The following is a 12,293-nucleotide window of genomic DNA, read 5'->3' on the forward strand; positions in this document are numbered from 1 at the left end:
CCAGCACTTTGAGAGGCTGAGGTGGGTGGATCACTTGAGCCCAGGAGTTCCAGACCGACCTGGGCAGCATGGCGAAACCCCATCTCTACAAAAAGTACAGACAAATTTAGCTGCGTGTGGGGGCGTGTGCCTCTAGTTCAGCTACCCAGGAGGCTGAAGTGGGCGAATCACCGGAGCCCGGGAGGCTTGATTGCGCCACTGCCCTCTAACCTGAGTGATGGAGTGGAGACCCTATCTCGAAAAAAAAAAAAAAAGCCTAATGTAATGCTTAGATTTAGCATTTATGAATAAATGTAATTCTTATATAACTGATGAGAAAAATGTTAGAAAAATAAATAGCTATAGAATATTCTCAGGAAAAAAAGAACGTTGGAACATTTCCTCTGTCTGGATATATGCAAAGCTACAGCTTTTACTATAGGGTGGTGTATAGGTTAGATGTCAGAGTGTAAAGCCAATTTTTTAATGTAGTCAAATTTATTAATCTTTAATGCCTTTGGGTTTGTTGTAATTTGGAGACAGTCTTTTCCAATTCTGAGATGCTTAAAAATTCTCTAGTTATTTATATTTTACATTCATGGATTCATTGTCTTCAAATAAACTTATGAAGTTTTGGGAATTTATGCTCTACGAGGTTTGAAGTTTCGATAGAATATTTTTTTCCAGTTGGATATCCACTTATGGCAATCTTTTCATTGTATACATATATAGGTTATTCTTTAATTTCAGAGAAAATCATAATATGTCATTTTATTGAGTGCTACTGAATGTTTCCTTTCTTAGATTTCTCATAGGCATCAGAAAGAAAAGGATCTCTTTCATGAAAATTGCATGTTGCAGGAAGAAATTGCCTTGCTGAGACTGGAAATAGATACAATAAAAAATCAGAACAAGCAAAAGGAAAAGAAGTATTTTGAGGACATTGAGGTTGTGAAAGAAAAGAATGATAACCTTCAAAAAATTACAAAACTAAGTGAGAAAACATTAACAGAAACAATACTCCAGTACAGTGGACAGTGGAACAATCTGACAGCTGAGAACAAAATACCCAATTCTGAACTGGAGGATGGGAAACAGAACCAAGAAAGACTGGAAATAGAAATGGAATCATACCGTTGTAGACTGGCTGCTGCTCTAGGTGACTGTGATCAAAGTCAGACAGCAAGAGACCTAAAACTTGATTTCCAGAGAACAATACAAGAGTGGATTCGTTTACGTGACAAAATGAAGGTTGATATGTCTGGCCTACAAGCTAAGAATGAGATTCTTTCTGAAAAACTTTCTAATGCTGAAAGTAAAATCAACAGCCTGCAAATTCAGCTCCATAACAAAAGAGATGCTCTTGGAAGACAGAGTTTGATTTTGGAACGTGTGCAAAGAGACCTCAGCCAAACACAGTGTCAGAAGAAAGAAATTGAACAAATGTACCAAATTGAACAAAGCAAACTGAAGAAATACATTGCCAAGCAGGAATCTGTAGAGGAGAGATTGTCTCAACTACAAAGTGAAAATACGTTGCTTCGACAGCAACTGGATGATGCTCACAAGAAAGCTAACAGTCAAGAAAAGGCAATCAGTACTATCCAAGACCAGTTTCATTCTGCTGCCAAAAATCTTCGAGCTGAGAGTGAAAAGCAGATTCTTTCACTACAAGAGAAGAACAAGGAGCTGATGGATGAATATAATCATTTAAAAGAAAGAATGGATCAATGTGAGAAAGAGAAAGCAGGAAGAAAAGTAAGTATTAAGAAAGATAAAATATTTTTCAACCTTCCTGAAAGAAAATGTAAAGTAATATTTGGTTATGGCTAAATGTTATATCTAGTTGAATATAAAATATATAGATCATAAATGTATTTGCTGTATCAGCCTAGAAATGTACCAGTGAAAAAGAAGTTAAACCTGAAAGATGCTTTACTTTGCGTAAAGAAATTGTGTCACCTATGAAATTTTAAGTTCAGTTACAGTGTTAATAGGTACAGACTAATACTCATAATGTAGTCTTATGCTGCTGAAATGATCATTGCAATGCCTTTATGTGGCCATGTTTTAATACCATGATGAAGCAGGTAAACAGAAATGCTCATACCTGACATGAGTATTTTGAAATTAAGATTCAGTGAGGAGGGTTGCTTTGACCGTTAATTCCAGATTTCCCAGGTGAACTGAAGTATACTGCTGTATTTCATAATACTTTTCCTTCAGTAGTTTTGTAATGTATTTAAGTTGGTATAATTTTATTTTTATTCATATCAATTTGACTTAAATCTGAGACGATTTCAGTCTCAAATTACTTGTTATGACCTCTCAATTCTTTAAAGGCATTTACTTTTTTTTTTTTTTTTGAAATGGAGTCTTGCTCTGTAAGTTTTGTATTTTTAGTAGAGACGGAGTTTCGCCATGTTGGCAAGGCTGGTCTCGAACTCCTGACCTCAGGTGATCCGCCCGCCTTGGCCTTCCAAAGTGCTGGGATTACAGGCGTGAGCCACTGTGCCCGGCCTAAAGGCATTTTCTTTTTATTAAATCATAATTTGGGACAGATGTGAATTTCAGCAAAGCCATGTTACATTTAATCTTACCACTGGTGTTTATAATTTACTTTGAATGTTTTTACAAAGAATTTGCTCATAATTTTCATTTCAAGGCTCACTGCCTATCATTCGGATATAACTTTGACCGATACAAAGGTAATTGTGGCTATCTGTGATTTGTTTGGCATTGAGCCCCATTTTCAAACTAATCAGAGGTGGCAGGATTCACATATAGCAGGAATGGACTGAATAGGTGAGACAGCTGTAGGAGCTGAGGTCAGGAGGGAGGTAGAGGCCAGGTTACCTAGGGCCTCAAAGGCCATTGGAATTTTACTTGTATTCTGAGATAGGAATCTTTTAGAAGGATCTGAGCAGGCAATTGAATATGCAAGGAACTCTGAGGTTGATTTGAGCTTCTAATAAAAAACGGAAAACATTTTACAGTGTGGGAGGTACCACCCGCAGCCCCACCCACATACCAATTTCTTTTTGAGACTTCAGTAGGTTGTTAAGCATTGCAGATGTTTCAGGGAAGAGTGAGTAGTGGGCTGAATCTATTGCCTAAGTTAACAGAAAACTGATTTGGCAGGAAGATAACACCTTCTTTGTCCTTAACTAAATTCAATAATAAACAAGAATGTATGCACATGAGGAAAAGAAGGCGAATCATATATGTGTTGATATTTTTCAAAGTATATATGTTAAAGTTAAATCTTACTAGCATAATTTAATAATAAGGTGATTTATAAATCAGTAACAAAAAATACCTTCACAGGTAGTTATGAGACAATTCCAACAAGAATGGACCGATCTCCTAAAACAACAACCTACATCAGAGGCTACCTCACGTTGTCACATTAATTTAGATGAGACACAGGATTCAAAGAAGAAATTGGGTCAAATCAGAAGTGAAGTATGTATGAAACATAACATGTCAACAGTTAATCTATAGGTGGTGAAATAATGTCAGATGTTTTAGGATACTAATTGCAGTGGATAGCTTTTTTTTTGTATTTTTATTATAATTCATTTTATTACAATTTAATTATCTTTATAATACACTTGTTTCTTAACCTCTGGCTTTCATTCTGTCCTTTTCTCCTCATAAGTACGTACATTTTAAAAATAAGGATCATTTCCAAAGATCCTTAGGAAAATTGGGAATTGTTCAGTATGCCTCACAGAAGTTGAGAGGCTTTTTTTTTCCTGTGAAGTAGTATTTTTTTAGTGATTTCTCTATTGCCATGGTGAGGCAAGCCAGATTAAATTATAGGATAATGTTTAATAGAATGTTCCAGAAAATTGTCTTATTTCTTATCTTTACTTTTGTGAATGGGTACGGAATCTGTGTATATTTATTTCATGAATTTTAGGATAACTTGTACAGAAAGGCCATACTACTGTTTTCCAAAATGCAAATGTTTTAATTTACAAACTACTTGAAATGTTAGGTACTTTCTTCATTTTCCTTTCATTTTAAATATATTGTGCTTTTTTACAAATCATGTATAGTATGTACATCCAAAGTAGAGAATTAAGAGATATATCTAGATTCTACCACTGAATTTTTAAAAACAAGTTTACTGAGAGATAATTCTCATACCATACAGTTTACCTGTTGAACGTGTACAATTCATGGTCTCTTAGTATATTCACAGAGTTGCGTAACCATCACCATCATCAATTGTAGGACATTTTCATGACCCTGAAAAGAATCAGCAATCTATTTTGTTTCCATAGATTAGCCCATTCTAGACACACATCAATTGGATCACACAATATGTGGTGGTCTTTTGTGACTGGATTCTTCTACTTAGCATAACATTTTTAAGGTTCATTGTGTTGTAACATGTATCAGTATTTAATTTCATCTTATTGCTGAGTAATTTTCTACTGTATGGACATACCACTCATTTATTTAGCCATTCATCAGTTGATGGACCTTTGGGTTGCTTCCATGTTTTGGCTGTTATTAATCAGGCTGCTGTGAACTTTTATGTACAAGTTTTTGTGTTTGTATATGTATTCCTTTCTCTTGGGTGTATACATATGAGTTGAATTTCTGGGTCATATGGTAACTCTATGCTTAACCTTTTGAGGAGCTGCCAGTCTGCTTTCCAAAGTGGTTGCACCATTTTACATTCCCATCAGCATTGTATGAGGGTTCTAATTTCTCCACATCCTTGTCAACATTTTTCATATTTTTGATTGAAAAAGGATTCCAACCTAGAGGTATGAAGTGGTACCTCATTGTGGTTTTGATTCACATTTCCCTAATGATGAATGACTTTAAGCCTCTTTTTATGTGCTTATGAGCCATTTGTATATTTTCTTTGGAGAAATGTCTATTCAAATCCTTTGCCCACATTAAAATTGGGTTGTCCTAAATTTCTGAATTTTAAGAGTTCTTTATATACCCTAGGTGTAAGTCCCTTATCAGATATGTTTCCAAATATTTTCAATGGCTTTCCTTTTTATTTTCTTTTTTATGATTTATTATTTTTTTTCCTTTTTTATTAAAAAAAATCCAATTATAGCACAAATCTCTCAGCAGGGGTCAGTGTGGAATAAGAATAGCCAAAGTTAATGGACATGACACAGGCAAGATTAATGCCTAAAGGGTTTCAAAAGTTGTGTGATGCAGATTTTATTAACATTTTAATTGTAATGTATCTTCTTTTTTTTTGAGACGGAGTCTCGCTCTGTCGCCCGGGCTGGAGTGCAGTGACGCAATCTCGGCTCACTGCAAGCTCCGCCTCCTGGGTTCACGCCATTCTCCTGCCTCAGCCTCTCCGAGTAGCTGGGACTACAGGCGCCCGCCACCACACCTGGCTAATTTTTTTTGTATTTTTAGTAGAGACGGGGTTTCACCGTGGTCTCGATCTCCTGACCTCGTGATCTGCCCGCCTCGGCCTCCCACAGTGCTGGGATTACAAGCGTGAGCCACCGCGCCCGGCCTGTAATGTATCTTCTTAATCTTCTCTCACCCTAATGACTTTATATCCCCCCCCCCCCAAAAAAAAACAGAGAAAACTGCTGACAACAACAAAAAGTATCAATATACAAAATTTAACAAAGGCGCTTAGCTGTGCAATGGAAATGAAATTAAATGAGCAAAACTCTGTTAAAGCTGATTTTTTAACAGCACAAAAGTCAAGAATTCAGCAAAGATGGTACTTCCCCTTTCTTGGCACAGACACCAACTGGGTGGTAGAAGGGAGACAGGCACAGCCCCCAGGGCAGATGCCCAGGGACTGGGTGGGGGCCCTGGCCAGAGGGGATGCCTCAGGGGTCCCTGGGAGGAGAAAGATGTGGGACAACTTCCTTCTGCTCCAATCCAAAGGCAGGGCCAACACTGACTCCCTCAAAGACCGCCCCAGAAGAACCAAGGAAGGCCCCCAGCTGCCCCCTGACTCCAGGCAGTGCCCAGGAGTGAGGAGGTAACTCCTCCAGAAAACACCAGCCCACTGGAGGAGGCCCCAGGACAGTAGGGGTGGAGAGGGAGCATCTAAAGTGTCACTGTAATGAAGGGGGCACTAGCATTTTGTGGGGTGGGGGCTGCGTTGCTAGCAAGTCTCCTCTCAGCAGGCACCCAGCTCCCAACGCCCTCCATGAGGGACCCCAGGCAGCTCTGGCCAACAGCACAGCCCGGATTCCAGCCTCCAGCTTCCAGCATCAGCTCCTGAAATGTACTCAAGCCTGACTATGGAGGGCTGGGGGGGTTTTTATTTTCAGTCAACAAGGATTTCTTGAGGCATGACTTTGCTGAGGTTGATGCTCCACTCCTTCACAGACTACCAGGGAGGCCACCCCCAGCCCAGGGCCAGGCTGCCCTCGGGGCCCCGGTGGCTGGGCTGGGGCCAGCTAGCCCTGGGCTTGGGAGACATCCCTGCAGCATGGCTTGCTGTTCACCCCAGTGACTGTATATGGGCACTTTCAGGCCCCTTTGTTCCCCGCCCCCAGCCCTGCCTGCTTCCCAGGCACAGGGGCAGGAGCTGGGCGGGCCCAGTAGCTCGCGGCCGTCCATGGCCCTGTGCCCTCCTGGATGCCAGGGCCCCCCACTGGGGGAGGGGAGATTCCTTTAGAGAGACCTGGAGCCAGCCTCTCCTCTCCGTGGGTCCCTGCAAACAACGTGTGGAGAAAAGCCTGCCTCTCGTTCTCCCTGGAGACTCCATGGTGGCCTCCTCTTAAAGGGTAATGAGCCTCACATGGGATTCAGCAGCTTCACTGGCCCAACAGCCCCCAAGCCAGCCCCAGCCGGCATGAAGGCGGAAAGGGCTGGGCGTTCTCCCAGGAGACCTGAGCCCAGGGTTCTGGCTGCCAAGTGCTCCAGTGAGGACCCAGGCCCAGCAAGCAGACACTGGGGATGTGGTGGGGCCCCAGGAGCCCTGGGTCAGGGTCCCAAATGCCCTCCCCTACCCAGACTGGCTCCCAGGCTGATCCCCTGTGTGGACAGGGGTGAGTGCTGGTCCCGGAGTTCATGTCCCCGAATTATAAGCATCTAATACTTCCAGACAGATGCCTTCACGCCCGCCCACTGCTCCCTGCTGAGACCCTATACAAGGGTGTGTGCTTCCAAAACCCAAACTGTAAACAGCAAACGCAGGAAGGCCACAGCTGAGGGAGCTGGGGCTCCCAGCAAATGGGCAGCTGCAGGTGACACAGTAAGGGAGCCCCAGCCAGCCAGGAAGCATATTTTACAAATGATCTCATCTCACCAAGAGCCAGGGCTAGTGAGAGCAAGGATTTGCTAAAAAAAATAACAGAGGTCGCCAGGATCCCTGCCCTGCGAGAGAGGCGGGGGCAGGCATGGAGCAGCAGCCCCTGGCCTGGGTAACCCTGCTCCCCGGCCCCCAGAGCCAAGGCCCAAACAACCTTCCAGTGACATCTCGGTGACTCTGGACAGGCTGAAAGGGAAACGAGATCCACCTGGGGATTAGGGGGCGCCTCAGGGAGGCCGGCGTGGGGGCCACACACAGCTCTGAACTGGGGCCCAGTGGGGAGACAAGAGTAGAGAAACGCTGGCCAAGCTCCCCAACCCAAGGCCCGACTGCTCACCTCTGGGAGGACCAAGGGCGTGCCCAGAGAGGGTGCCAGGAAAGGAACAAAATGCTGGGGAGAGGGCACTTCGGGAAAGGTCCAGGACCCAGGGAGCTGGGTCTGCAGACACTCACCGCCGGGGAGCCTGACCGGAGATGGGGTGAGAGGTCCCAGTGAGCCAGCTCTACACAGGTTCCCAAGCCCCCCTCATCAGCCCCTAGTCAGACCAGACCCAATCAGACCTCACAAACTCCCGCACCTGCCCACACGCATCAGACGGCGGCTCAGATCCAGCGTCCAGACCGGCTAGCGCTACTTCTCCCCTGCCTTGGAGGACGCTCCACGGCCTCACACCACGGGGCTTTGCTTTTCCTTCGAGCCAGGCCTGGAAGCGCAGCCCCAGGTTTCCTCAGCCCAGGCCAGAAATGTCACCCTGAAGTGGAAGGCGGCCTACCTTGTCCTTAGAACCACAATGGGAGGCTCGTCAGCCTGGGCCACTGAGGCAGGGACATGTGCTACCAAGGTGAAGGTGGACTGGGCCGGAGGAGCAGCAGAGTCAGGGGGCCCCATAGTCAAGTTCCCAAATGTGTTCATTACACTGGGGTCTGTAGAAGGCCTTGGTTCTCCGGAGAAACATGCTGGTGTATCCTGGAGTAAGGGGTGCCACCTGCTGCCCTCCCGTGGACTCGGACCCTCATCCCACCGGCCACAGCCCAACTGGATCTCGGAACCCATTGCGTGACCCTGCAAAGGGGATGGAGTGACCCCAAGGGGCTGCGAGATGCAGAGAGGCAGCCTGGGGACAGTGTGTGGAGGTGGCCAGGACAGGGCTGGCTAAGGAAGGAACATGGGCTCTGCCCCACTGACGGTGGCCGGGGCCACTGGGCACTCGGTGCCCTGTGCGTTCCAGGGACACAGGTCAGAGGCACAGACCTCAGAGGAAGGGGCACAGGGTGGAACCTTGGGAACTCAACATCCCGGAAAGGACAACACCTTGGTTCCCGGTTCCATCCCTCAGGCCTGGGCGACCACACTGCCCACAAACCAGGAAAGCAGGACTCCGGAGGCAGAGGCCAAGAGGAGTGCAGGCCTGGAAGAACCGCCCAGCACCAAGATCGTCATTGGTGTTTCATGAATAACGCAGCCTCATGCCTAACAGCAGCCGGTAGTAAAGAACAGAGCCTGTTCTCGCAGCCTGTAGCAGCCCAGCTCCCACTGCTCCCAGCATGAGATCTCCGGGGTGGCTCCTCTGCCGCAGCGGCCGCCTTCCCGCCAGGCCAGGGCCAGCACCATCGAGCCCTGGGTGTGACCACTGCGAAAGGATCCCTGGCCACTGCGGGCGCCCGGCCCGGTCCGGCCTGGGCAGCTGCGGCGTGCTGCCCGCGGCAGGAAGTGCTCGGCTTCCCGGCGCTCCAGCTCCCATGGACTTTCTCCGACCTCGCCCAGCACCGGCGGCCGCACCGGTGGGGCGATTTATTATGTTTTTAAAATTTATATAATTTTAAATTGTAGAGAGAAGGTCTCACTATGTTGTCCAGGCTGGTTTTGAACTCCTGAGCTCAAGCAATCCACCCACCTCGGCCTCCCAAGTGTTGGGATTATAGGTGTAAGCCGCCATGCCCAGCCTCCTTTTCACTTTCTTGATGGTCTGTGTTCAAGCACAGAAGTTTCACATTTTTATGAAGTCCAGTTAATTTTTTTGTTTGTTTTGCAGTCACAAAGATTTATGGCTGTGTTTTCTTCTAGGAATTTTATAGTTTTAGTTCTTACATTTAGCGGTTCTATTTTGTTACTTTTAGATACGACATTTGGTGAAGTCCACCTTTATTCTTTTGCATGTGGATATACAGTTTTCCCAGAACCATTTGTTGAAAAATCTATTCATTTCTCATTTAGTTTTTTTTACACCCTTGTTGAAAATCAGTTGACCATAAAAGTGTGGGTTTGTTTTTGAATTCTCAATTCTAATATATTGAGCTATGTCTATCCTGATGCCAGTAGCAAATCACATTTTAGGAAAATTCGTTTTCAGTCCTGTTGCTTATTACCAGTTGTCTTATGTAAGAATAGAAATTCAATTAGTAGAATGTCTTTAATTTCACTTTTTGCTTCTTGAAGGAGTATATGGCCAGCTTATGCCTTGCTGACTCTATGACATGATGAGAGTCAGGCTTATGAAGACAGATCCCACTAACTTTTTTTCTCCAGTCATACCGTTTGTCTCTCACCCAGTGCCTCTCTCTTTATCCCATTTCCATCAAATCTTGGTCACAGGATATGCTGACTCCGTCTACTATTTACTGCATTATGTTTTTATTAACTCATTATAAGTCATAGAGTCATGTGTAGATTTTAACTATCTATGAAGGGCAAGATAAAGTCTAGGCTGTCATCTTTCCTCATTGGAAATTGAGCTAATTCATCATGTTGCAGTTTACAGTTAGATACTCTTTTGACCCAGCACCTGGTTCTCTTGTACACTCCCGGAGCTGAATCCTCTTCTTGGCACAGATACTACATTCTCAGAAACCAGAGTTCCCTGCATTTACCTCCTTTTGCTTAAATAGAGATGCATAGCTATGCTTTTATAGTTCAATACATAATTCATTGAATAAATACTTCAACCCATTCAAAGAACAACTTCCAGGAGTGCAGCAACTGGAAATCAGGTCATGTCCAGGCATTTATCAGAAACAAATAGTTGAATTAGTTGTATGAATTTCAAAATTTCAGAGCCAATTTGTGTGATATGGAGAAGCATTTTGATACAACATAAAGATGAGATGCTCTTCCCTTCTCCATACAAATGAGCTTGAAGTAAGGTAAAGGGGAAATTGCATTTAATAGCTTAACACTCAAAGGACACTACATTTGTTTTACTTCTGGTAAAGTAGTAAAGGATTGTTAAAACTGATTCCATAATTTTTTTTTAATTTTCTCATTGAGGAAATGGAAATGAAGATTGAATCCTAGATTGATTAATAATATCCAAAGCTGCTTATCACTTTTAGAATTTCAGTTCATTGAAATCAGGTACAATGTCTGATTTTTGGTTATTAATCAAATATTTCTAGTTTTTTCAACTTTATACTTCAAATTATATATCTCCTTCCTTCTTCATCTTCCTTATTTCATAACTTGGGGGACAAATTCTAAAAGCCTCACTGGCTTAGTCATCAGAATTTGTAATCGAAAGGAACTTTTTCTAAACTTCCTCTGCAGTAGTTCTTACATCCTTCTCCTGGTTGTCTGCTGCTTCCCATTAGAGTTGTTTGTCATTAATAAATTAACCTCAACATTTTTTAGATCTTACTTTAAAGGAGACTAATTTCTACTGGGTATGTTTTTCTATTTCTTATTGTCTCCTTGTTTAAATTTATTTTTCTGGTTATTTTTTCCTAACAAATTACCCAAAGTTGAGTGGCTAAGAACAACATTCGTTTAGTTCACCAATCTGTGGCTTGGGAAAACCTTGGCCAGGACAGCTTGCCTCTGCTCCCTTCTGCTTCACTTGGGATAAATCAAAGGCTGAGGGACTGGAATCATCTGAAGGTTTGTTCACTAAGATGTCTGTTGCTGATGGTGGCTATTGGTTGGAACTTTAGTTAGGGCAGGTTGCCCAAATATCTACATTGGAACTCCTAGGCTCTCTTTGTGGCCTAAGCTTCCTCACAACATGGGGGGCTGGGGTCCAAGGGTGAGCAGTCTGCAGTAGAGAGCCTCTTCTAGCCTAATGTTGGAAGCCACATGGTTATCACTTTCAACACTTTCTGTTTATTTAGAAGCAAGTCACTAAGTTTCACCCATAGTCTATATATAGGATGAATGATTTTGCTTTTATTTTTTGATGTATTTCTTTTTTAGACATGGTGTCTTACTATGTTACCCAGGCCAGCCTTGACCTCCATGGCTCAAGAATTCTTCCTTCCTCTGCCTCCTAAGTAGCTGAGACCACAGGAATGTGACACCACACCTGGCTTCCTTTGATTTTTTTGTGGACCTATTTATGGTACTTATTTATGGTATACACAGTGATATTTTGATATGTGTAAACAACGTATAATGGTGAAATCAGGCTAATTAATATATTCTATCACCTCAAACATTTACCATTTCTTTGTGTTGTGAACTTTCAAAATCCTCTCCTCTAGCTTTTTAAATATTAGCTAACCAAGCCAGGTGTAGTGGCACACACCTGTAATCCCAGCTGTTTGGGAGGCTGAGGCAGGAGAATGGCTTGAACCCCGGAGGCGGAGATTGCAGTGAGCTGAGATTGCACCACTGCATGCCAAGCCTGGGTGACAGAGCGAGACTCCGTCTCAAAAAAAAAAAAAAATTAGTTAACCATATTCACCCTACAATGCAACAGAATGCTAGAATTCATTCCTCCTATGTAGCTGTAATTTTGTATCCATTAACCAGCCTCTCCCCATCTCCCACCCCCCCCTTTACCTTTCTCAGCCTCTAATACCCACAATTCTACTCTCTACTTCCATGAACTTTTTTTAAAATTTTAGCTGCCACATGAGTGAAAACATACAGTAGTTATTTTTCTGTGCTTGAGTTATTTCACTTAGTGTCACTTAATGTCCTCATCCATGCTGTAAATGACATTTTATTCTTTTTTTATGGCTGAATAGTATTCCACTGTGTACATATACCACATTTTCTTTACTCATCAACCACATTCATCTGTTGATGAACATTTAGGTTGATTCTGTA

General features: G+C 43.4%; 1 protein-coding gene across 1 annotated transcript in view; it reads left to right on the top strand.

The window, feature by feature from the left end:
- Positions 1-12,293, top strand: part of CCDC144A (coiled-coil domain containing 144A) — a 75,962-nt gene that overhangs the window by 36,790 nt on the left and 26,879 nt on the right. Inside the window, exon 13 of the mRNA XM_055255895.2 lies at positions 784-1,737. Within this exon, the coding sequence (XP_055111870.1) occupies positions 784-1,737 (954 nt within the window). The remainder of the gene's footprint in view (positions 1-783; positions 1,738-12,293) is intronic.

Source organism: Symphalangus syndactylus, chromosome 20 (genome assembly GCF_028878055.3).
Source record: "Symphalangus syndactylus isolate Jambi chromosome 20, NHGRI_mSymSyn1-v2.1_pri, whole genome shotgun sequence".
Classification (NCBI taxonomy): domain Eukaryota; kingdom Metazoa; phylum Chordata; class Mammalia; order Primates; family Hylobatidae; genus Symphalangus; species Symphalangus syndactylus.